We start from the raw sequence: 25,216 nt of genomic DNA on the forward strand, positions 1-25,216 counted from the left end.
GGGACGGGGGCGGGGCTGTGAGGAAAAGGCGGGGCTTACGCCGGGGAGAGCCAATAGGAGGCGTTAGGGCCGGGAGTCGGCCCCGCCTACCGGCCGCGCCCCGCCGCTTTCAAAGCCTCAACCGTCAACGGCTCAACTGGCCAATGGCAGCGCGCGGGGGCGGTGCGGCTGAGCCAATCACGGCCAGCCCCCGGCGCGGGGAGGAGGAGGAAGGCACAGCCAGCCAATCAGAGCGGGGGAGGCCGGAGCAGCGTCACCGCCTCCCGGCGGGCGCAGCGGTGCATGCTGGGAGCTGTAGTCCGGAGGGGAGCCGCGGGGCATGTTGGGGCGCCCGCCGGCGGAAGCGCTTCCGGGTGGCGCTCTGCTTCCGCTTGACCCGGAAGTGGCGTTCCGCGGCCTGCTCCGGTGCGCGGCGGTGGCGGCGCGGTCTCCAGCCCGGCCCAGCCATGGCGGATGTGACCGCCCGCAGCCTGCAGTACGAGTACAAGGCGGTGAGTGCGGCCCCTCGGCTTCCCGCCCCTCACCGGCCCCGTACCGGGCCCTCTCCGGTCCCGTTAACCCAGGGGCTGCCTCTAAACCTACCCCCGCGCTGCGGCGGCCCAGGTTCTCCCCGCGAAATCGTCCTGCTGGGTGTAACGGCCCTTTAACGTGGTTGAGGGGAGGTTCTGAGGACTAAAATCCTCTTTTAAGGGTTTTTCCCGACTTTTTTCACCTTAAAGTGGGACTTCCCGGGCACTGAGAGGTAACCGAGCACCCGGGCGAGGAGGGTGCCGGTTCTCCCGGCTGAAACAACCCCCAGGATGGGGCCGAGTGGCTCAATCCCAGTTTAAAGTTTAAAATCGCGGCTATTGAGGGCATTAAATAACCCCCCCCCCCCCCGGTTAATTAAGATACAATTTATTTGTGCCTCGAGCAGCGTGGAGTGTTTTAAATTAAAAGGAAATCCGCCTTCCTGCTCTTTATGTCTCTCTTTTTCTCTTCTCCCAGAACTCCAACCTCGTCCTCCAAGCCGACCGCTCGCTGATCGACCGGACCCGGCGGGATGAGCCGACGGGAGAAGTCCTGTCCTTGGTGGGCAAACTGGAGGGGACCCGCATGGGGGACAAGGCGCAGAGAACCAAACCCCAGATGCAGGAGGAGAGACGAGCAAAGTGAGTGGGAGCTTTGAGCCCGGGGGCGGGGGGTGTGGGGTGCCGAGCCCTGGCGTGAAAAACGCTCTGGGCAATTAATTTTTCATTCCCGTCTTCGAACGACGCAGCTCTGGTTCGGTTTAGCGCTGCAAACGGGGTAGAACTCAGCGGTGTTGGGAATATTTTGTAGTGGGAAATGTCTTGGTGGTGTGAGGTTCAACAAGGCCAAGGGCCGCGTCCTGCACATGGGTCACACCAACCCAAGGAACGCTACAGCCTTGGGGAAGGGTGGCTGGAGAGCTGCCCGGTGGAAAAGGACCTGGGGGTGTTGGTCAACAGGGGTCTGATTGTGAGCCAGCAGTGTGCCCAGGTGGCCAAGGAGGCCACCAGCATCCTGGCCTGTGTCAGGAACTTGTGGCCAGCAGGACTGGGGCAGTGATTGTCCCCCTGGACTGGGCACTGGTGAGGCCCCACCTCGAGTGCCGTGTCTGGTTTTGGGCCCCTTGCTCCAAGGAGGACCTCGAGGGGCTGGAGCGTGTCCAGAGAAGGGCAACGGAGCTGGTGAGGGCTCTGGAGCACGAGTCTGGTGAGGAGCGGCTGAGGGAGCTGGGGGTGTTCAGCCTGGAGAAGAGGAGGCTGAGGGGAGACCTTCTCGCTCTCCACAGCTCCCTGAAAGGAGGGGGTAGCCAGGGGGGGTCGGTCTCTTCTCCCAAGGAACAGGCAATGGGACAAGAGGAAACGGCCTCCAGTTGCAGGAGGAGACGTTTAGGATGGATATTGGGAAAAATTTCTTCCTGGAAAGGGTTGTCAAGCATTGGAAGAGGCTGCCCAGGGCAGTGGTGGAGTCGCCATCCCTGGAGGGATTTAAAAGCCGGGCAGACGCGGTGCTGAGGGACGTGGGGTAGTGGGGGTTTGGGCGGTGTTGGGGTGATGGTTGGACTTGTTGGACTTGATGATCTGAAAGGTCCCTTCCAACCGAGACCGTTCTATGATTCTAACTTGGAAGACACAGAGACGTTGTTTTCTTCCTTCGGAGTTGGTTATTCCATGTCAATAGATGAAAATTGAAGGGAAAAATTAAAAAACGTGTATTTTTCTTCTTTATTTTTCAAATAAAAGAGACTAGCCATATTTGAAGTAGCAGGAGCAGGGCTCTGCCGTGGGGCTCACCCAGGCGCTCTCTTCCCTGCCTTTCTTTCCAGGAGAAGGAAGCGTGACGAGGACCGGCACGACATCAACAAGATGAAGGGTTACACCCTACTCTCCGAGGGCATCGATGAGATGGTGGGCATCATCTACAAACCCAAAACCAAGGAGACCCGCGAGACCTACGAGGTGTTGCTGAGCTTCATTCAGGCGGCTCTCGGGGACCAGGTGAGGATGGCGACGCCTCGGGATGGGTGTCCCTGCTCCAGTAGAGGATTGAAAACTTGTAAAATCCATCACTTGGATTTTTTAATCTTTCCCTGTCATCCCGTGGGATGGGTTTGCTCCGTCGGTGCTGGCTTTTGGGCTTGGGGATGTTGTGGGGGTGGCCTTTTGGTGGCCATACGAGGGTCCAGAAATAGGAGGGACCGACCCCGTACCCTTCGCGTAGCAAATTTCTTCTCCGCGCGACGCGTTTATTCCTTTGGCAGCCCCGTGACATCCTCTGCGGAGCCGCCGACGAGGTCCTGGCGGTGCTGAAGAACGAGAAGCTGCGCGATAAGGAGAGGCGGAAGGAGATCGATCTGCTGCTGGGACAGACCGATGATACCCGCTACCACGTGCTGGTCAACCTGGGGAAGAAGATCACGGATTACGGTGGCGACAAGGAAATCCAGAACATGGGTATGGGAAGGCGTTGTCGTGGGCTGCGGCTTCAGGGACGGGGCTGGCAGAAAGTCGGGTTGCTGGTGCCAAACAGCCAGGGTGGTGTTTGCAGATGGAGAAGCCAAAAAAACCCCACGTTTGGACAGTTTTCAAGCCCCCAAACCACGTTCTTGTCATCTTTTTGGATGCGCGGAGGTGTGGGCGGGCGTGTGGATCTGTGAACCTTGCATGTGGTGCCCAGATTTTTTTCCGATGAGTTCACTCCGCTCTCTTTTGCAGATGACAATATCGATGAGACGTACGGGGTGAACGTGCAGTTCGAGTCCGATGAGGAGGTAGGAGATGAGAGGCTGCGGGGTGGCAGCGGAGTCTCTGCCCTCTCCCCCCTCGCTCCGCCGGGACCGCGTTTGTCCCGTTTTACTCTTATCACCTTGGGAAGTGGGCATTGGCTCGGGCTGGGATGTCTCTGCCAGGAAGGAGAAGCCGGATTATTTTAGATCCCGCTTCCTGGCGTGGGGAGGGTTTGTTGGTTATCCTGCTAATCCAAGGCTTATCGTGAGTCAGTACGACGGAAAACAGATGGTGGTATTTAGATCTCGTGGGGAAACTTGACAGATCGAGAGGAAAAGAGACGTTCAGATGCGCTGCTTGGAAGCGTTTCGTGGAAAGGCTCCCTGGGGGTTGGTTTTTGGAAAAGGCTGCGAGAACGATAAGGGAGACAAATCCGAGGAAACGCTGGCAAAACCGCTCTGTAGAGAGCGGGAATAATCTCGCCACGTGGTGCTGTACCTGAACAGCAGCGTTAGGTTCCCATGAAAAGCATAAGGCGGGCTGTTTCCTCTCGCTGCCGGATGATTAATTTTCGTCGAGGAAAAGCTCTCTGATGTTTCCCAACGCCACTTACTGGAACTCTTCTTGCAACAGGAAGGCGACGAGGACATTTACGGCGAAGTGCGCGACGAGGCGTCCGATGATGACATGGAGGGAGACGAAGCCGTTGTCCGTTGCACCCTCTCGGCCAACGTGAGTCACCGAGGAACGCGTGAAACGCGGTTCGGGGATCGTCTGGAGGAGGGTTGGGGATGCTCTTGGTCTACGGATGGAGTTAAGGTTGTTGGTGGATGGAGAGGAGCCTTGGAGCTGTTGTCCGACGGAGGCCAAACGGAACGTTACTAAAATTAACAGGCCTGGCAGCTGCAGAGCTGCGTCCCGCTGGGTCTCCGCTCCTCTCTCTGCGTAGAGAGAGGCCCCAAACGCTCGCTCGCAACACCAAGGTCGCATGCCTGCTTTCTTCTCACAGGAAAATAACGTTGTTGTGGCTTTTTCTTAAAGCTTGTGGCTTCGGGTGAGCTGATGAGTTCAAAGAAGAAGGATCTGCATCCTCGAGACATCGACGCCTTTTGGCTCCAGCGGCAGCTGAGCCGCTTCTACGATGACGCCATCGTTTCCCAAAAAAAGGCGGACGAAGTGCTGGAGATCTTGAAGGTCAGCGTTGACCTGATCTTGCGCGTCGCCGCTGTTGAGCTCCGCTTGAGTTCGGTTCTGCGCGAAGCGGGGATTCTCGTTCAGTGGGGCGCGGGGTTAACCGCCCGTTCCTCGTTTCTCCTCCTCCCAGACTGCCAGCGACGACCGGGAATGCGAGAACCAGCTCGTTCTGCTCCTGGGCTTTAACACCTTCGACTTCATTAAAGTCCTGCGGCAGCACCGGATGATGAGTGAGCGGCGTTCGCTTTAACCTTGTTTCCCTGCCGTTCTGACGTGATTCTAACGCGACCCGAGGCTTTTTAGCGGCCATCAGTGTTGCTGCGTGGAGCTTGGGCCCTTGTTATTTGCTCTCTTCTTTTGATTCAGCCCTTAACCCCTCTGCTATCCCTTAATTTTCTTTCACCAGTCTTGTACTGCACTTTGCTGGCCAGCGCACAAAGCGAAGCTGAAAAAGAAAGGATAATGGGGAAGATGGAAGCGGATCCCGAGCTGTCCAAGTTCTTGTATCAGCTGCACGAGACGGAGAAGGAGGATCTCATCCGGGTAAGGCCGGAGGGCGGCTCGAGGCGGGACGAGCGGAGGAATCGTGAGAGCCTTGCCGCCGCCTGCGGTCACCGTTGGGCTGCGTGTTTTGCTTGCTGTTCGTGAGAGAGGAGCCTTGCTGACTCAGCTGGGATCTTGAAACCGTGGGAAACGGTGCTTAGGAGGGCGATATATTTACCACTTCTTCTTTTTGAGTCGCTCCGATGTCTGCTTTCCCAGGAAAATGTTGGTGTATGCAAGTTTCGCGTTTTTAGGCTGGCGTTAACCGCCTTGTAACGGCACCGTTTCACCTCTGGGCCTCCTTGCTGGGAGGCTCGGCGCTGTAAAACACCCCCGGCCCTTCCCATCGGCTCCTCGTTACCTGGCGTTGGAACGTGACACCCAACACGTTTATTGGCCTGCGGGGTTAGCTCTGCTCGGCCTTTGGAGAATAGCGGTTCTGTGACCGGTTTGGGGGTTGTTTTTTGGGGATCAATACCATATTCCTGCTTTGTTGCTAAAAAAAACCACCCCAGGTTATGTTGTTGTGAGGGACCGTTTTGGGTTCTCTGCGTTTTGAGGAGCGCTGCCGGCCCGCAGCAGGCCGGGCTTTTGCTGGGGCACTGCAGGTTTGCGTGTCTTCACTCCCTGCTTCCTTTCATCCGCTCTCCCGGAAGGCGGGTTTACGTCCTGGCCTTGGGGGCACTGCTTTCTACTGCCAAAAATTATTGGCTCTGGTTAACGTGAATGTCCGTGCTTGAAAGAAAATCGCGGCGCGTGGCTTCTCTGGTTGGCGCGGGCTTTCCCGGTGTGACGGGAGGACCTGGCAGGCCACGGAGGAGGTTGGGCAAATCTTCCCCAGGGCTGAAATTCTCATCTCTTCGCACAGGAGGAACGCTCTCGCCGGGAACGCGTCCGTCAGTCCCGGATGGATACTGACTTAGAGACCATGGATCTGGACCAAGGAGGAGAGGTAAAACTCTTGGAAGTCAGCCGTTCCCAGCCCTTCCTACGAGCATCCCCAGGAAGTGCAAAAAGAGGATTTGAAGTGGCACAGACAGGAAGATACCGAAAATAAGCCCCCGATGTGCTAAAGAGGCGCTTGCCAGTTGGCTGCGGTTGCTTTTCCTTCCCTCCCAGGGCGTCGTTCTCTAATCCTTGCCCCTTTCCTGTTTCCAGGCGCTGGCTCCCCGGCAGGTGCTGGACCTGGAGGATCTGGTCTTTGCCCAAGGTAGTCACTTCATGGCCAACAAGCGTTGCCAGCTCCCCGACGGCTCCTTCCGCAGGCAGCGCAAGGGCTACGAGGAGGTGCACGTGCCCGCCCTGAAGCCAAAACCTTTTGGCTCCGAAGAGGTGGGTGATCCCGCTTCGTTCCCCCGTATTTAGCACTAGGGGGGGTTGAGTGACGGGGTGACTGATGGCATCCGTCTGGACTTCTGCACGGCCTTTGACACGGTCCCCCACAACATCCTTCTCTCTGCACTGGAGAGGGATGCCTTTGATGGACGGGCTGTTCGGTGGATGAGGAATTGGCTGAACGGTCGCATCTGGAGAGTAGTTGTCAACGGCTCAACGTCCAGATGGAGACAGGGGACAAGTGGTGTCCCTCAGGGGTCCGTAGCGGCACTGGTACCGTTCAGTATCTTCATCGGTGACACGGGCAGTGGGATGGAGGGCGCCCTCAGGACGTTTGCAGATGACACCAAGCCGAGCGGTGCGGGTGACACGGCGGAGGGACGGGATGCCACCCAGGGGGACCTGGACAGGCTGGAAAAGGGGGCCCATGTGAACCTCCTGAGGTCCGACAAGGCCAAGCGCAGGATCCTGCACCTGGGTGGGGGCAGCCCCCGGGGATCAGCACAGGGATGAAGGGATGGAGAGCAGCCCTGGGAAGGACTTGGGGGTGATGGGGGTGAAAAGCTGGATGTGAAAAGCTGGACGTGAGCTGACAACGCGCACTGTCAGTCCAGAAAGCCCCCTGCAGCCTGGGCTGCATCCCTGGCAGTGGGGCGAGGGGGGGGATTCTGACCCTCTGCTCCGCACGGGGGAGACCCCCCTGCAGTGCTGCCTCCAGCGCTGGGGACATTGGGAGGACACGGAGCTGTTGGAGCGGGGCCGGAGGAGGCCCCGGAGATGCTGGGAGGGCTGGAGCCCCTCTGCTGTGGGGACAGGCTGAGAGAGCTGGGGGGGTTCAGCCTGGAGAAGAGAAGGCTCCGGGGAGACCTTCCAGCCTCTTCCAGTCCCTAAAGGGGCTCCAGGAAAGCTGGGGAGGGACTCTGGAGCAGGGAGGGGAGCCACGGGATGAGGGGGAAGGGTTTGACACTGACAGAGGGGAGATTGAGATGAGATATTGGGAAGAAATTGTTTGCTGTGAGGGGGGTGAGCCCCTGGCCCAGGTTGCCCAGAGAAGCTGTGGCTGCCCCATCCCTGGAGGGGTTCAAGGCCAGGTTGGCCGGGGCTTGGAGCAACCTGGGCTGGTGGGAGGTGTCCCTGCCCAGGGCAGGGGGAGGTGTGTGGAACTAGATGGTCTTTGAAGTTCCCTTCCAACCCAAACCACTGCGTGATTCAATGAGTTGTTGCTAATATTGTGGCAAATATTTCTTGGGACTCGACAGCCTCTGATGTGGCTTTTGACGCCCTCTCACATTTTTTGAAGAACCGTTAGTTTAAGCTAAGAGATCTCACACGGCCGAAGAAGGTTCCTGATTTCTAGTTTCTCGCTTCTGGACCGTGGATCCTGTGCTGGTGGTTTCTGTCTCAGGGCTCCCCTGCCCCCTGTTTAGCTCCTTGGCTGAACCCTCAGCTCCGCTTTTGCTCCCTCCTTGCTTGCGACGCGCGGTGTGGGCCGGAGATCTGGCTGATTTCGTCGCCTGCCTTGTTGATAAATTGCCCCTTTTGATCAGCGCTGGCAACGGAAATGTGGGCTGATCTGTCCCGTCATGAGAACACGGCGGGGATTCGCTTTTCTGATGACGTAGCCAACTATGACTTGTACTCGTCGGAGCGCGCGCGGGCCGGCTAATGGGCCTCCTTTGATCTCTCCCGAACCCGCTCCACGAACCCCGGGCAACGGGGCTTCTCTTCTGGCCATCTGGAGGCAACGTGACCCTGCTGCTCCGCAGGGTGTCGCTGAGGTCTCGCATATGCCCTGCAGCTTGCGAGGTACTGAAACAACGGGATCGAACTTGCCTTTTTCCCTTTTTCAGCAATTGGTTTCTGTGGAAAAGTTACCCAAATACGCCCAGGCTGGATTCGAGGGGTTTAAAACGCTGAACCGTATTCAGAGCAAACTCTACCGGGCTGCGCTGGAGTCGGATGAGAACTTGCTGCTGTGCGCTCCCACGGTAAGGATCCTGCTCTTCGGGCCCTCTGTGATGGGGAATCCAGAAAGATGGACCTTTTGGGTGGAAAATATGTCTTTTTCCGGGCGAAACGTTACTCTGGAGAAGACAGGAATTTGATGGGACTGGTTTGGTTTGCGTTCCAGGGCGCTGGGAAGACCAACGTGGCGCTCATGTGCATGTTGCGAGAAATAGGGAAGCACATTAACATCGACGGAACCATCAACGTGGACGATTTCAAGATTATCTACATCGCCCCCATGAGGTCCTTGGTGCAGGAGATGGTGGGCAGCTTCGGGAAGGTGAGGAGAGGTTTGGTCCCGCCCCCGTTTGAACCGTAGCTTGGGGAAGATGAGCTTTATTGTGGTGGCTTCGTTATGTTACGCTTACGGAAGGATATGAGCTCTGGCAGAAGCTGGTCGGGAGAGGATGAGTTTGGGTCGTGTCTTTAATCTCTGTTGGTGTAGCCCCCACCCATTGGGCTCTGTGTGTGTGTCAATACGGGCCTTGGATGTCAAAGCGGGCTGTGAACCACAGAATCCCAGAGTGGCCGGGGTGGGAAGGGACCTCTGGAGGTCACCCCGTCCAACCCCCGGCCAGAGCAGGGTCACCCAGAGCAGGTGGCACAGGGACGCCTCCAGGCGGGTTTGGGATGTCTCCAGAGACGGAGACTCCCCCACCTCTCTGGGCAGCCTGGGCCAGGGCTCTGCCACCCTCACAGCAAAGAAGTTCCTCCTCGTCTTGAGATGGAACTTCCCACGGTCAAGTTTGTGCCCGTTACCCCTTGTCCTGTCCCCGGGCACCACTGAGAAGAGCCTGGCCCCGTCCTCCTGACACCCCCCTTGAAGTATTGATCAGCGTTGATAAGATCCCCCCTGAGTCGGCTTTTTTTCCAGACCGAAGAGCCCCAAATCCCTCAGCCTTTCCCCATCAGAGAGATGTTCCAGTCCCCTCGTCCTCTTGGTGGCCCTTTGCTGTCCCCTCTCCAGCCGTTCCCTGTCCTGCTGGAACCGGGGAGCCCAGAACTGGACCCAGGGCTCCAGATGGGGCCTCCCCAGGGCAGGGCAGAGCAGAGGGGGAGGATGACCTCCCTCCACCTGCTGGCCACGCTCTTCTGGATGCCCCCCAGGATGCCATTGGCCTTCTTGGCCACCAGGGCCCATCGCTGGCTCGTGGCCATCCCGTTGTCCCCCAGGACTCCCAGGTCTCTCTCCACAGAGCTGCTCTCCAGCAGGTCACCCCCAACCTGTGCTGGTGCGGGGGGTTATTCCTCCCCAGGGGCAGCACCCTGCACTCGCCCTCGTTGGATGTTCATGAAACCCACACGTTTCTCCCAGTGCTGTAGTGGGACGAGTCCTGCGAGTGTCTCGGGGCCGCGCTGCTCTAACGCTGCCCCGGGAAACGCGCGTTTGTCCAGCTTAACCTCCCGTGGGCTTCCTCCTAGCGCCTGGCCACCTACGGCATCAACGTGGCAGAGCTGACGGGGGATCACCAGCTCTGCAAGGAGGAAATCAGCGCTACCCAGATCATCGTCTGCACCCCGGAGAAGTGGGACATCATCACCCGCAAGGGAGGAGAGCGCACCTACACCCAGCTGGTGCGGCTGGTCATCCTGGTGAGCAGCACCGGGGCCTCCAGAGCCCTGGCGCGGAGGTGGGGGGCGATGGTGGGGGGGGCGCTGTGTCTTACGGCGTTGCGGTTCCCCGACGTGGTTCAAAACGTCTCTGGGACTTGGTTGCGGCGAGACTCGGGCTTTGAGCTGTGGGCTGAGCGTCCCTCAATCCACGCAAGCAGGTTTGCTACGAAACTAAACCAAAAATGGGTAAATGGAGCCGGTTTGGAGCGGGGATAACTCTGTTCCTGTCTCCTCCCTTCAAGGATGAGATACACCTCCTGCACGACGACCGAGGGCCCGTCCTGGAATCTTTGGTAGCCAGAGCCATCCGCAACATCGAGATGACTCAGGAGGACGTGAGGCTCGTTGGCTTGAGTGCCACCCTCCCCAACTACGAGGACGTGGCTACCTTCCTGAGAGTCGACCCGGCCAAAGGCTTGTTCTATTTTGATAACAGGTACCGTGGGAAGCCGGGAGAGACCTTTGCGATCGGGTGGTGGGTAGCTGTGGAGAGCTGGGAAAGCCCTGCCTCCCGTGGAGGCGGTTGAGCGTTTATCTGTCGGATGGTGCCAGGGTCCCACCGGGCCTTCAGCCTGCTCTCCACGCGCATTTGTTTGCTCTCGGATGCGCCGGTAAAGGCGTCCGCAGGATTAGAGCAGTTAAATACAGCCTCAAAAGGCGTGCCAGGGTTCCCGCGGCGTTCGTGCGAGGAGACGCTTTAGAGAAGGCAGATAAACTCCGCCGTACCCGCGCGCTGCAGGGGCGGTTTGAAGGAAGCCTAAAATAGGAGCAGGGTCGTTCCTGAAACGCCGTTTTTGCTCCCTGAGCGCGTGCGCGTCGCAAATGAATTCCGGGAAACAGCAAGACGTGTTACTGTCCCCTGTTTAATCTAACCGGGCCATCAAATCGGAATCAATTGAGGCACAAAAGAAGCCTCAATTTATACACACAAAAGAAGCGCGTTAAACTTGGCGGCACGACGTACAGGATGCCTTTCGCCAGGACCTTTGTAGCAGCGATTCTCCGTTCTTCTGCTCTTTTAGGGACTTGTTTGCTTTTGGTTTTGTTTTTTTTCCCCCCTTACAGCTTCCGACCGGTGCCCCTAGAGCAGACCTATGTGGGTATCACAGAGAAGAAGGCAATCAAACGCTTCCAGATAATGAACGAGATCGTTTATGAGAAGATTATGGAGCACGCTGGAAAGAACCAGGTTTGATACTTGATGTTATTCTTCCTGACGCCCTCAGTCTCTCGCTGGGGAGGCTCTTTCGAGTTGCCGGCGCTGCAGAAACGCTGCAGAGGAGAAGAGGGCGGGTTTGGGCCGTCGATGGCGGCTGAGAGAGGGAGGAACGCAGGTTTTCTCTCCGTGCCACCTGTCCGATTAACCTAGGACCTGTCTTTTTAGGACGAAGGGAGTTTTTTTTGTGATGCTGCCCTGGTAGATCAGGAGCTCGGCGCGTGGTTCGCGGGGCGTCCGGGCTAGTCCTACGACTCATGCCATTGATGGCATGACTAGATGGATAGATGAGGGGAGGGCGGTAGATGTGGTCTACCTTGACTTAAGCAAGGCGTTTGACACGGTCTCCCACAGCATCCTCATAGGGAAGCTTAGGAAGTGTGGGTTAGATGAATGGACAGTGGGGTGGATTGAAAACTGGTTGAAAGATAGAGCTCAGAGGGTTGTGATTAGGGGCACAGAGTCTAGTTGGAGACCAGTGACGAGTGGTGTTCCCCAGGGGTCAGTACTGGGTCCAGTCCTCTTCAACATATTCATCAATGACCTGGATGAGGGGATAGAGTGCACCCTCAGCAAGTTTGCTGATGACACCAAGCTGGGTGGGGTGGCTGACACACCGGAAGGCTGTGCCGCCATACAGAGAGACCTGGACAGGTTGGACATCTGGGCAGAGAGAAACCTTATGAAGTTCAACAAGGGCAAGTGCAGGGTGCTGCACCTGGGGAGGAACAACCCCATGCACCAGTACAGGTTGGGTGCTGACCTGCTGGAGAGCAGCTCTGTGGAAAGAGACCTGGGAGTCCTGGGGGACAACAGGATGACCATGAGCCAGCAATGTGCCCTGGTGGCCAAGAAGGCCAATGGCATCCTGGGGTGCATCAAGAAGAGCGTGGCCAGCAGGTCAAGGGAGGTCATCCTCCCCCTCTGCTCTGCCTTGGTGAGGCCGCACCTGGAGTACTGTGTCCAGTTCTGGGCTCCCGGTTCAAGAGGGACAGGGAACTGCTGGAAAGGGTGCAGCGGAGGGCTACAAAGATGATTAGGGGACTGGAACACCTCTCTTATGAGGAAAGGCTGAGGGATTTGGGTCTCTTCAGTCTGGAAAAAAGACGTCTGAGGGGTAACCTCATCAACACTTATAAATACTGAAAGGGTGGGTGTCAGGAGGATGGGGCGAGGCTCTTTTCAGTGGTGCCCGGGGACAGGACAAGAGGCAATGGGCACAAACTGGAACATAGGAAGCTCCACCTAAACATGAGGAGGAACTTCTTTACCCTGAGGGTGGCAGAGCACTGGAACAGGCTGCCCAGAGAGGTGGTGGAGTCTCCAACTCTGGAGACATTCAAAACCCACCTGGACGTGTTCCTGTGTAACCTGCTCTGGGTGACCCTGCTCTGGCAGGGGGGTTGGACTAGATGATCTCCAGAGGTCCCTTCCAACCCTATGATTCTATGATTCTATGACTCTTCCCACCCGGAACACCAGCAGCGGGTTGCGTCAAGCCTCTTTGATCCCTCTCTCAGCGACGGTACTTTGTGCTCGTTTTAACAGGTGCTGGTGTTCGTTCACTCCAGGAAGGAGACGGGGAAGACTGCCCGGGCCATCAGGGACATGTGCCTGGAGAAAGATACCCTGGGCCTCTTCTTGCGGGAGGGCTCGGCCTCCACCGAGGTGCTGAGGACCGAAGCCGAGCAGTGCAAGGTAACTGCCCGGCCGGGGCTGTTCCCACGCGGCCATAGCAGGAATGCGGCGACGGAGACGCTGCCGGTTCGGTGCGGTTTCGCGGCCTTTCCTCCGGGATGCGGGCTCGCCTTCCGTTGCTGCTTTTCTCTCTGGTGTTGCTCGGCTGGGGGGGAAAACCTAGAGCTGGTTGCGTTTCTGCCGCAGAACCTGGAGCTGAAGGATCTCCTTCCTTACGGCTTCGCCATTCACCACGCCGGGATGACACGCGTGGACCGGACGCTGGTGGAGGATCTGTTCGCCGACAAGCACATTCAGGTGAGCTTCACTTCCCGGGAGGAATTACTGAGTTTGGGGTAGGTACTTCACTAGAAATACTTAAGCCGTGTTTTCCCATATCAAGAAAATCCCAAATCCTTGATTTCCAAAATGAAGAGGATCGAGGAAGTCCTTGATTTCCAAAATCAAGAGGATCAAGCCTAGCCAACCCCCCCATCCCGCTCTACTGAAGCCGGTGCCCGGTGAAGGCAGCCTTGATTTTTACGGAAAGAATAGAAACTAAAAGCGCGGGGCCGGGAGTGGAGGGGGCAAGGACACCTCCCCTTGGTCTCGCTGAGTGTTTGAAGCCGGGGCTCTGTCCCGGAGCAGGCTGTCTCCTTCGCGGTCGCCACTTTGGCAGAACCCCATCCGAGCGGTTTCCTGGCTGCGTGATGAAGGGAAGGCAAAGGGTTTTCTTGGGGTCGCGCAGCGAGCTGGGAAATTTAGGCAAAGATCCTGCCGTTTATCTGACCTCCTTCTGCTGAGCTGTCGAGGCGGTCACGCCTCTCCGTCTTTGTCCCTTTTGTGCGTGTCTCTGCTGTCAGGACCAGCATTTTAGATCCCCTTTTTTCCTTAGGAAGAGGCTTCTGCCTGGCTCTGATCTCTGTTTCGCTCCCGCAGGTGCTGGTCTCCACAGCCACGCTGGCCTGGGGTGTAAATCTCCCCGCTCACACCGTCATCATCAAAGGGACGCAGGTGTACAGCCCCGAGAAGGGGCGCTGGACCGAGCTGGGTGCTCTGGACATCCTGCAGGTGAAGTCCTGGTGACAAAAGATGCTGCCGGCACCTGGGGCGGGATTTGGATTTTTCCTTTCCCCCCAGAGGCGCGTTTGAGATCCGCTTTCGTGTTTTCTCAGCCCGGTTTCTGCCCGTTCCCCTGCTCTCCGACTCTCTCGGCTGTTGTGGGAACAGCCCTGCTGGGAGGGCAGAGGAGAAGGCGATAGCGGTGGGAGAAGAGGACAAATCATTCCTCTCCCGGTGTCTTGCCCAGACACATCTGAGACGTTTCCGCGCGTCTCCCGCCAGCTAGAAGTAGCGGCAGCCCGAGCGATCTGGCTCAGGACACGGCAGCGAGGAGAAATTGCCGAACGAGGAGCTTTTCTGACCTCACCCTCTTGTTTCTTAGATGCTGGGACGTGCCGGGAGGCCGCAGTACGACACCAAAGGAGAGGGGATCCTCATCACGTCCCACGGCGAGCTGCAGTATTACCTGTCCCTGCTCAACCAGCAGCTCCCCATCGAAAGTCAGATGGTGTCGAAGCTCCCGGACATGCTGAACGCGGAGACGGTGCTCGGCAACGTCCAGAACGCGAAGGTGAGTGCGAATCCTCGCTTTTCCCCACGTGCGACTGTGCCCTTCTGTTGCGCCCGGAGAGCCGCTGGGGATTGCAGGGCTGATCTGTGTCGGGGACAGATGTCGTCGTCGTACGGGAGCAAAGACATTTGCGAGCTTCGGTGTCTGGAAAGCAAATTTTTAAGAGATCTGGAAGGGCAGCCGTGAGAACCACCGGGCCATAACGTTGTCAGGAAAGCGGGGGGGTGACGCTTCTGTAACGCAGAGCAGAGAGAGTTGTCTGCAGGGAGGAGGACACCGGGGAAAAGTCCGCCTGTGGAGGGTGGGTTTTCTTGGTTTTTAATTCCTTAACGTTTTTTCTGGTACTGGAGGAGTTGCCGTGTGGCTTCCGATCCAAAGAGGTTGCGTGTGGGCTTCTAAGCTCTGAGGTTTGAGGTTGACGTGGCAGGATTTGGCTGGATCCTACGTTAGTAATGGGAGCGCTGGGGCCCCGAGCCGGAACGTCAGCCTTGCTGGCTCGTCGGCTCTTCCAGCTCGTCAGTTTTTCCTCAGGATGCGGTCAATTGGTTGGGTTACACCTACCTGTACATCCGAATGCTGCGCTCCCCGACTCTCTACGGCATCTCCCACGACGATCTGAAAGGGGATCCGCTGCTGGACCAGCGCCGCCTGGACCTGGTTCACACTGCGGCCCTCATGTTGGACAAGAACAACCTGGTGAAGTACGACAAGAAGACGGGCAACTTCCAGGTGAGACGGGACGTGGGGAAGGCGCTGTGCTGGACGGGAGCGTCGTCTCTTGAGAGGAAGGGCGCAAGAGGCGTCTTGCTGATGAAATATGGATCCCAGGGCGTCGTTCGCACCCGCTGTTGTGCGCGGCCGGGAGCTGTGTGCCGGCGCAGAGGGCGCTGGCGTAAAAACCCGACCCTCCGTCTGTCGCTGTCGTGGGTCTGCTGCTGCCTCCCGAGCTAATTCACGTTCCCCTGGCCTTTGCGTGGCTTCGGAGGCGGGCAGATGAGAAAGGGGAGGCTGGGATCTATGCGTCGCGCTTCGTGGAACCCACAACCGTTTATTGTCGCTCAGACGATTATTCTCGCAATGATCCCTCCCCACCCGGGAAGGGGGATCGGGGGGAAAACGAGGAAACCCCAGGGTTGAACTCTGAACAGATTTAATAGATTAAGACTAGATAATGAACGTTAATGACACTGAAGAACTAGTATCGATCCCCACGCCGATATAAAATACACCGGGATCATTCCCAGCCCGTTCCCCCCCGCCCCCCTGCAGGGAACAGCCCCTGTGGGACCCTGCGGGAGGAAGGGAAGGGCTCAGGGCTCCGGCACCGGGGCCAGGAGTTCTCATCCCAGAGAGAAAACTCCTCAAACTCCCTCGTTTCCCTGGAAGGGGCCGTTCCTGGGATGAAATAATCCTGGGGGGCCGGCGCCCGGCTCTCGCTCCTCCTCGTCCCGTCCCCGCGCCTGGTGGGGGGCTGGAAAACACCCAGACCTTGAACCCCCCCCTCCAGAGCTGCCTGGAAAGGGAATATTGGCACCAGTTTGAGTCCTGGAAAAGGGGTTTTTTTCCAATATTAGACGAGAAATGAGCGCGGTGTCGCCCAAACCGGGAGAGTATAGAATTGTGTAGCAGGTAAAGCAGCTTCCCTGGGTGATTTGTAGCCTGAGAGTTTAAATTTAGCTTGTCTGGAGATGTCTCCCCTGCTGCAGCCTGGTTCCTCTTCAGCATCTTCTGCCCGTGCCGCGGTCGGGTGTCTTTCTGCTACTTCACTCTGGCTCTTGTCCCTGCGGCAGGTGACGGAGCTGGGCCGCATCGCCAGCCACTACTACATCACCAACGAGACGATGCAAACTTACAATCAGCTGCTGAAACCCACCCTGAGTGAAATCGAGCTCTTTCGGGTCTTCTCGCTGTCCTCGGAGTTCAGGAACATCACCGTGAGGGAGGTGAGGAGCCAGACAACCGTCCCGAGCGAGGCAGCCCCCGAGGCATCGGTCTCGATGCCGCGGGGGCGGATGCAGAGCTTGGCCTGGGAGGAAGGACCCTTCTCACCTCTCCTGCCTTGGTTTTCTGCAGGAGGAGAAGCTCGAGCTTCAAAAGTTGCTGGAGCGAGTTCCCATCCCGGTGAAGGAGAGCATAGAGGAGCCCAGCGCCAAGGTGAGCCCTGCCTTGTCCCCTCCAGGGGACTTCCCTGCCTGTCTTGAGGGGACCGGTGATCTTTGGGGGAGAGCTGTGATGGGAAACGCCCCTCTTGGGGGTGGGGGGGAGGAGGAATTTCCGTTCTCTTCCCTCTGTGGGACATCCTGAACTGCCTCAGGAGATGCTCGAAGAGCTGCAGGTCCTTCTTGTCTCTGGTTGACGTCCTGTGGCGCGGGACGGTCAGTCCCCGTTGGTCGCTTCTGTCCTGCCACGCGTCAACGTCCTGCCGCGTTGCCCAGAGAAGCCGTGGCTGCCCCGTCCCCGCGAGTGTTTAAAGTCAGGTTGGACGACGCTCTGAGCAACCTGAACTCGTGAAAGATGTCCCTGCTTTTAAAATTTTAAGGACTTAGATGGTCTTTAAAAGGCTCCATTTCCACCCCAAACCCTTTTATGACCGTGCGGCCGGGCAGCCCGCCGGGATCGGGCGCTGAGACCTTCTGTGTTCTGCTTCCCCCAGATCAACGTGCTCCTCCAGGCTTTCATCTCCCAGCTGAAGCTGGAAGGATTTGCCCTCATGGCCGACATGGTCTACGTTACCCAGGTGAGGGAGGAAACGTGGCTGGGGCCTCTCCCTTCCCATTTAGATGCCCGCAGTCCAGCCGCCTCTCTGTCGCCGACAACTATTTGCACCTCGGAAACGTGGGTTTTGGTCACAAACGGCTTTGAAAATAACTAGAGCCGGGAGGGCCGAGAAGGTCTAACCCCCGCCAGGCTGGGAATTCCGTCTTCGTTGGAGTCTCCAATTCGTAATCAAAATAATTCAGCGCTAGAGGACTCCAGGGTAGCCTACGTCTACTTTTTACCAGGGCCCGTAGTGATAGGTCAAGGGATAACAGTTATAAACCGAAAGAGGGTAGATTTAGGTTGGATATAAGGAATAATCTTTAGGATGAGGGTGCCGAGACTGACCCAGGTTGCCCAGAGAAGCTGTGGCTGCCCCGTCCCTGCGAGTGTCGATCAAGTCAGGTTGGACGGCGCTCCGATCTCGCGAAAGATTGCCCTGGTTTTCAAGTTTTAAAGACTTTAAGATGGTCTTTAAAAGGTTCCTTTTCCACCCAAACCCTTCTGTGACCGCGTGGCCGGGCGGGAGAGCGGGTAGAAAGGAAAGAAGAGTAAAATGGGGTGGCGGCAGCCGGGGTCTGAGCGTCGCTCTCTCTCCTCCCAAGTCGGCCGGGCGGCTGATGCGTGCCATCTTCGAGATCGTCCTGAACCGGGGCTGGGCCCAGCTCACCGACAAGACCTTAAACCTCTGCAAGATGATCGACAAACGCATGTGAGTGCGATCTCGGAGGCGTCGGCTGATTGCCGGCCGGCTGAGAGTCTTCAGCGGGGGCCTGGCTGGGAAGTTTGTGCCCGGGCGCGCGTAAAGGAGCTGCCCCCCGCCTCTGGCCGAGGGCCGGTCTTGGGCAACGCGGGGACCCTGCTGCTCCGAAGGCTTCGTTCCTTTGCTTGTCTCACCCTGCCCTGTCCTCGCAGGTGGCAGTCCATGTGCCCTTTGCGCCAGTTCAAGAAACTGCCTGAGGAAGTGGTGAAGAAAATCGAGAAGAAGAATTTCCCGTTTGAACGGCTCTACGACCTGAACCATAACGAAATAGGTAGGGAGAGGCGGGCAAACGCGGCAGGGGGAGGTGTTTGCCTCTCTGTTCTCCTCTGCCGTGTTTTCACCCCGGAAACTCGGGTGGGGGGGGGTTTATCCCTGTCTGAGCGAAGGGGCAGAACTGGCCAGGCTCTTGGCACAGCCTGAGGACGGCGGAGGCTTTGCCCTGGCTCATCCCAGCTGCTCGGATCGCCGAGAAGGGATATTGTTCCGTTTGGGAGCCGTTGGTCACCCTGTTATCCCTCTGTCCTGCAGGAGAACTCATCCGAATGCCCAAAATGGGCAAGACAATCCACAAATACGTTCATCTGTTTCCGAAGCTGGAGCTCTCCGTCCATTTGCAACCCATTACCCGTTCCACCCTGAAAGTGGAGCTCACCATTGCTCCCGACTTCCAGTGGGATGAAAAAGTGAGCTGTGGGGCTAAATAGCGCCGGGCTAAATACCGTGCTGGGGGGAAGGAGGGCACTCGTGGGGCAGGGTTGCTGGGGGAGGGCCGGCGTTCAGCTCCTGGAGATGTGGAAGGAGGGGGAATCTGGACCGCGATCCGAAGGTGAACGGCCCGCCCTTGCTCAGGTACACGGTTCGTCCGAAGCTTTCTGGATCCTGGTGGAGGATGTGGACAGCGAAGTCATCCTGCACCACGAGTACTTCCTGCTGAAAGCCAAGTACGCGCAGGACGAGCACCTCGTCACCTTCTTCGTGCCCGTGTTCGAGCCGCTGCCCCCGCAGTATTTCATCCGGGTGGTCTCCGACCGCTGGCTCTGTAAGTCTCCTTCCGCCGGTTTTACAGCGGGGCTTCTCCCTGGGGCCCGAGGCGGGGTGATTCCGGTCCTCTCCCAGTGCCGTGCTGGGAGAACGACTCCTGACATCCCAAGTCACAGCAGGGCTGGGGATGCCGCTGGCGGATGAAACCGTTGGGAGTGCTTTTGGGGATGAAAATGGGGTTGTTGGTTTTTTGTTTGGTTTTTTTTTGTGTGTGTGTGTGTGTGTGTGTGACAGCCTGCGAGACCCAGCTGCCCGTTTCCTTCCGCCACCTGATCCTACCGGAGAAATACCCTCCTCCCACCGAGCTGCTGGACCTGCAGCCGCTGCCCGTCTCGGCACTGCGAAACAGCGCCTTCGAGAGCCTCTACCAGGAGAAGTTCCCTTTCTTCAACCCAATCCAGACTCAGGGTGGGTAGCGCCTCTGCTCGCCTCCCCCGGGGCTGCCTCTCAGTCCCGCAGCCTTCGTTTTGGTGGGGTTTATTCCCACGATTTGCTCCGGAAGCGCCTCCCGTCACGTATCCCCTCTACCTCCCTGGGCCTTGGAGGTTTGACGGCTTCGAATCTTTCTCCCTGGGCCGGAGTATCTTTGATATATTCCTTGAGTACGTCAAACCGGCAGCAGGTTTGCGCCTGGAAGCTGGGGCCGTGCTAATTCGCGGAGCCGGCTGGCCCCGAACTTCTCCAGCTGTGCCGCTTGTAGGGACGGAGTTTTGAGGGAACCCAGGCTGCCCTGTCCGTGTTTCTCTGCCTGGGCTTAGCCAGAATAGGGAATTCACGCTTACGAGCTACCGTGACAGACTGGAGACTGTTTTTCTCCATAGATTTGGGGCTAAAACTCTTAAAACAGCCTTTTCCGTAAGCTCCTTGTGCGGGCTGGGCCCAGGCTGTGGTTTTTCCCTGCCTGTTTTTAGAGTTTTGATAGGAATCCGCGAAGGTTTTGCTAAACCGCTCTCTTCTGTGCTGCCCCTCTGCCCCCAGTGTTTAACACGGTGTATAACAGCGACGACAACGTGTTTGTGGGCGCCCCCACGGGAAGCGGCAAGACCATTTGTGCCGAATTTGCCATCCTGAGGATGTTGCTCCAGAACTCGGAGGGACGCTGTGTCTACATCACCCCCATGGAAGCCCTGGCGGAGCAGGTAAAGCCGGCACCCTGGGGAGAACTGGAGCCTTACCCCGCCTTAGATTGGTTTCCTCGCCCCTTCTTTCGCTTTTCCTCGTCCCTTCTTTGCTATCACGTCCCTCGGGATGATTCCAGAGCCTTTTGATGAATTGCGGAGCCAAAGAGACGCCGTCCCGCTGCCGACGTGCTGACGTCGGTGTGTGCCTGGGCGCGTCTCCAGGGATTTGGTAGGATATTTTTTTTTTTTGAGGTTAACGACGGCATCCCTTGGTATATTTGGCAGGTCTTCTTGGACTGGTACGAAAAGTTCCAGGAGCGTCTCAACAAGAAGGTGGTGTTGCTGACGGGGGAGACCAGCACCGACCTGAAGCTGCTGGGCAAAGGGAACATCATCATCAGCACCCCGGAGAAATGGGACATCCTCTCGCGCCGTTGGAAACAGCGCAAGAACGTCCAGAACGTCAACCTCTTCATCGTGGACGAAGTCCATCTCATCGGGGGCGAAAACGGGGTGCGTCTGGCAGGGGAAGGGGCGGGGAGGACGCGACGAATTCGAGTGACACTCGTTCTTGGGTTAGTCTCGGTAGTCGAGCCGCTTTGGGGTGGACGGTTGCTCGCTCCTAATATCTGGTCTGAGGTCGGCTTTTCCTGCCGGGAGTTTCCCCAAGCTGCAGGATGGGCTGGGGCTAGGAGGGGCATATCCTTCGGGAAGCTGGGGAGTATTCCCTGGAGAGGGTGCTTGGGCTGACACGGCCGGAGCTCAGCCGGGAGAGGCGGCCGCGGCGCCGAGAGCTCGGTTCTTCCTGCTCTAACTTGTCTTCTCCCGCCTTGCAGCCGGTGCTGGAGGTCATCTGCTCCCGCATGCGCTACATCTCCTCCCAAATCGAGCGTCCCATCCGCATCGTGGCCCTCAGCTCCTCCCTCTCCAACGCCAAGGACGTGGCTCACTGGCTGGGCTGCAGTGCCACCTCCACCTTCAACTTCCACCCCAACGTCCGCCCCGTGCCCCTGGAGCTGCACATTCAGGTAGGGTTTGGGCAACCTCCTCTCCTTTTCCTTCCGCCCGGTCTCCGGACGCCCTCACTCCCTGCTCCTCTTCCCCCGCAGGGCTTCAACATCAGCCACACGCAGACTCGCCTGCTCTCCATGGCCAAGCCCGTCTACCACGCCATCATGAAGCACTCGCCCAAAAAGCCCGTCATCGTCTTCGTCCCGTCCCGCAAGCAAACACGGCTCACGGCCATCAACATCCTCACCACGTGCGCCTCGGACGTCCAGAGGCAGAGGTAACGACGCTGTGGCCTGTTGTCCCTCCTCTGACGGAGACCGGGGGCACGTTTTTTGGCTGTTTTGAGGGACAACTAACGACGGGCAACGGTCTCTTTGATGCGACATCAAAGAGGGGAGAGGCTCGCTGGGCCTGGCAGCGGCCTCTTCACTCCTCCTCTCTCCGGCAGGTTCCTGCACTGCGCGGAGAAGGATCTGGTTCCGTACCTGGACAAGCTGAACGACAACACCCTGAAGGAGACGCTGGTGAACGGGGTGGGCTACCTGCACGAGGGGCTGACGGCCATGGAACGACGAGTGGTGGAGCAGCTTTTCAGCTCCGGTGAGCGGGGGGGACGGGGACACGCCGCTTCATCTACCCCAAACCCCTTTTCCCTGGAGCTTGGCGGTGCCCACGGTCTTGGGACTGGAAATAACAGCTCGCCCAAGCCTCGGGTCACTCCTCTGCCTCCCGGGTCCAAAAAGGCCGCGATTTTCAACTTCACCATCTTTTCCTGGACCTCCCTTTATGCTGAGACCCGTCTGCCTGAATGCAGAACCCCCCCAGATCCTTCTCCCCGCGGATTCTTCCCCCTCCCCGCCCCAGATCCTTTTCCTTCCCAATTTCAGTGACCCGCCGAGGTGCTGAGCCCTCTCCCCGCGCCCGTTTCAGGTGCGGTTCAGGTGATGGTTGCCTCCCGCAGCCTCTGCTGGGGGATGAACATCGCCGCTCACCTGGTGATCATCATGGACACCCAGTACTACAATGGCAAGATCCACGCGTGAGTGCGTCCCGCCGCCGCGGCGGCTTCCCTCCGCTCCCGCTCTGGCTGCGCTGAGCACGAGGGAACGGACTGATCCCAAAGGGCTCCGTCCCCGCGTGGGCAGAGGCTGGGAAGGGCGGGAGAGCGGTGCTAGCTTTCCGTGGCGCCTTCCTCAACTCTCTCACCGTGTCCCAGGTACGTGGATTACCCCATCTACGACGTGCTGCAGATGGTGGGCCACGCCAATCGCCCGCTGCAGGACGACGAGGGCCGTTGCGTCATCATGTGCCAGGGATCCAAGAAGGTGGGTGTGGGGGAGCCGGGGACGGGGGGGGGACACACCGTTACCCTGTCTCCTGCCCTGGGGGGTGGATTTCTTCTCCCGGCGGGCTGAGGTGTAACCCCCCCGCGCAGAGCCCTGCCGCCTGGGAGGCGCGGCAGGATTTTGGAGGGGCTGGGGTTGGTTCACCCCTCGCCTTTACCCCCACCCCGCTGTAGGATTTCTTCAAGAAATTCCTCTACGAGCCCCTGCCGGTGGAGTCGCACTTGGACCACTGCATGCACGATCATTTCAACGCCGAGATCGTCACCAAGACCATCGAAAACAAGCAGGACGCGGTGGATTACCTCACTTGGACCTTCCTGTATCGCAGGATGACGCAGAATCCAAACTACTACAACCTGCAAGGTGAGCGGCGGGGGCTGGAGGATAACTGGGGACCCTCTACCACCAGAGCAGCTTTTTCGCCGTCCTGGGGAGTTCCTGAACCCAGCCGCCAACGCCGCCGTGTCCTCCCCAGGCGTGTCCCACAGGCATCTCTCGGATCACCTCTCCGAGCTGGTGGAACAGACCCTGAGCGACCTGGAGCAGTCCAAGTGCATCAGCATCGAGGACGAGATGGACGTGGCTCCTCTGAACCTGGGGATGATCGCCGCCTACTACTACATCAACTACACCACCATCGGTAAGGGCCGCGCCAGGGGCAGGGACCGCACGCGGGCGCTCCTGGGTGCTCCCGCGTCCCCTCCGCGCCGCGGGCGACGGAGAGAAGGTGCCGGCTGCGTGGCGGGGTGCGTAAAAACCCTGACCTTTAGCCCGAGGCCGCGCACGCTCTGCCCCAAGGCACCTCTCGTGGCGGGGGGTTTCCTGCTGCCTGCTTTTCCCTGAGCCCCTTCCGCTTCTCTGACTTCCCCAGAGCTCTTCAGCATGTCCCTCAACGCCAAGACCAAGGTGCGAGGGCTGATTGAAATCATCTCCAACGCCGCCGAGTACGAGAACATCCCCATCAGGCACCACGAGGACAACTTGCTGCGGCAGGTGAGCGGCAGCGCCTCGGATCTCGGAGACGGGTGGTGGGCCTCCGGCGGGGTCGGAGGAGCGCAGCCGCCCGTCTTTTTTGGATTAAAGCACTGATGGGTTTATCGTTTCTCCCCGTAGCTGGCCCAAAAAGTTCCCCACAAGCTGACCAACCCCAAATTCAACGATCCCCACGTCAAGACCAACCTCCTGCTGCAGGCTCACTTGTCGCGCATGCAGCTGAGCGCCGAGCTGCAGTCGGACACCGAGGAAATCCTCAGCAAGGTACGACGGGGCCGGGGACGACCCTGCCCGCGTCACCGCCTCGCGTCACCCTCTCCTTGACCTGTCCCCCGTCCCTCGTCTTCCAGGCGATCCGGCTGATCCAGGCCTGCGTGGACGTGTTGTCCAGCAACGGCTGGCTCAGCCCCGCGCTGGCCGCCATGGAGCTGGCGCAGATGGTGACGCAGGCCATGTGGTCGAAGGATTCCTACCTCAAGCAGCTGCCTCACTTCACCTCCGAGCACATCAAACGCTGCACGGACAAGGTAAAGCTGGGGCTGGGGGGCGGGAAACCCGGCTGCCGTCCTCCCCTCGCCCACCCCAGGAGCCCCCCTGGCTCAGCGCAAGGCTGAAAACGTCTTCCTTGGCAGGGGGTGGAGAGCGTTTTCGACATCATGGAGATGGAAGACGAGGACCGGAACGCCTTGCTGCAGCTCTCGGACGCTCAAATCGCCGACGTCGCTCGATTCTGTAACCGTTACCCCAACATCGAGCTGTCCTACGAGGTGGTGGAGAAGGAGAGCATCCGCAGGTGAGGAGGGGGGTGGCGCGGTCCCCCCCTGGGCGCCGCCCCGCTGCTGGGGGCGTTGATGGGGGGGTGGGCTGGGACACCCTGACCCTGGCTTTCGCATCTCCCCACGCAGCGGGGGGCCCGTGGTGGTGCTGGTGCAGCTGGAGCGTGAAGAGGAGGTGACGGGGCCCGTCATCGCACCCCTTTTCCCCCAGGTAGGTGCCGAACCGGGTGACATCAGAAGTTGGGGAAGAGGGGGACCGTCCCCGTCCCCCCCCCGAGCTGTCCCCATCCCCTTAACTCTTCCCTCTCCACCAGAAACGCGAGGAGGGTTGGTGGGTGGTGATCGGCGACTCCAAATCCAACAGCCTCATCTCCATCAAGCGCTTGACGCTGCAGCAGAAAGCCAAGGTGAGCGGGACGGGGACGGGGAGGCACGTGGCACCCCTAAAAAAAAACAAAAAACAACAAAAAAAGACGTGGTTGGGGCGAGCGGGACGGGTGTGCCCCCCCCTTCTTCCCTCCGGCCCCCTAACGCCGGCTCTTCCTTCGCCGACGTAGGTGAAGCTGGATTTCGTAGCCCCGGCCACGGGGACGCACAATTACACGCTGTATTTCATGAGCGACGCTTACATGGGCTGCGACCAGGAGTACAAATTCAGCGTGGACGTGAAGGAGGCAGAAAGCGACAGCGATTCCGACTAACCTCGGGGGCCACCGCGCTCCCGGCAAGGACCCTTCCCCCCCCCCCGCCAACACCCCAGCCGCGGTAGCGCTTGTGTCGCCTCCCTTTGTCTGGATTCCGTGTATTTCGATTTATTTTTTTTTTCTTTTTTTAAGGTGTCGATGCTTTGTACAGTGTTTTTTAGAAGGAGCTGCGCGAGCGCGGCAGCTCGAATAAACTCTGAGACCCCTCTTGCCCTCTGCGCTGCTGGGTCTAGGGGCGGGGGGGGGAAAGAA

The 25,216-nt window shown here is 58.7% G+C and overlaps 1 protein-coding gene across 1 annotated transcript; it reads left to right on the forward strand.

Annotated features, from left to right (window-relative positions):
• Nucleotides 1-10: 10 nt before the first annotated feature.
• On the forward strand, nucleotides 11-25,171 carry SNRNP200 (small nuclear ribonucleoprotein U5 subunit 200). The gene is made up of 45 exons (XM_063358869.1): nucleotides 11-491; nucleotides 988-1,151; nucleotides 2,333-2,504; nucleotides 2,768-2,960; nucleotides 3,222-3,277; nucleotides 3,867-3,965; nucleotides 4,275-4,427; nucleotides 4,558-4,657; nucleotides 4,834-4,970; nucleotides 5,839-5,922; nucleotides 6,129-6,302; nucleotides 8,156-8,293; nucleotides 8,437-8,592; nucleotides 9,735-9,905; nucleotides 10,169-10,362; nucleotides 10,992-11,115; nucleotides 12,691-12,840; nucleotides 13,027-13,137; nucleotides 13,759-13,890; nucleotides 14,264-14,452; nucleotides 14,984-15,181; nucleotides 16,243-16,395; nucleotides 16,526-16,606; nucleotides 17,106-17,189; nucleotides 17,815-17,921; nucleotides 18,125-18,243; nucleotides 18,501-18,655; nucleotides 18,822-19,011; nucleotides 19,248-19,421; nucleotides 19,992-20,152; nucleotides 20,420-20,647; nucleotides 20,971-21,162; nucleotides 21,244-21,422; nucleotides 21,594-21,745; nucleotides 22,076-22,184; nucleotides 22,362-22,470; nucleotides 22,665-22,854; nucleotides 22,967-23,131; nucleotides 23,363-23,484; nucleotides 23,605-23,748; nucleotides 23,835-24,011; nucleotides 24,117-24,277; nucleotides 24,390-24,471; nucleotides 24,575-24,667; nucleotides 24,818-25,171. The coding sequence occupies exons 1-45, from the start codon at nucleotides 144-146 to the stop codon at nucleotides 24,959-24,961; spliced, it is 6,714 nt and encodes a 2,237-aa protein (XP_063214939.1). The 5' UTR covers nucleotides 11-143; the 3' UTR covers nucleotides 24,962-25,171.
• The last annotated feature ends 45 nt before the right edge of the window (nucleotides 25,172-25,216 follow it).

Source organism: Chroicocephalus ridibundus, chromosome 23 (genome assembly GCF_963924245.1).
Source record: "Chroicocephalus ridibundus chromosome 23, bChrRid1.1, whole genome shotgun sequence".
NCBI classification, from domain to species: Eukaryota; Metazoa; Chordata; class Aves; order Charadriiformes; family Laridae; genus Chroicocephalus; species Chroicocephalus ridibundus.

What these genes read in the sequence shown, in the direction of transcription:
- SNRNP200 (XM_063358869.1), top strand. Translation starts at nt 144, where the DNA reads ATGGCAGCGCGCGGGGGCGGTGCGGCTGAGCCAATCACGGCCAGCCCC. An exon ending in CAGGAGGAGAGACGAGCAAA is followed by an intron (nt 1,152 to 2,332) that starts GTGAGTGGGAGC and finishes CTTTCTTTCCAG; the next exon opens with GAGAAGGAAGCGTGACGAGG. An exon ending in GCAACGTCCAGAACGCGAAG is followed by an intron (nt 14,453 to 14,983) that starts GTGAGTGCGAAT and finishes GTTTTTCCTCAG; the next exon opens with GATGCGGTCAATTGGTTGGG.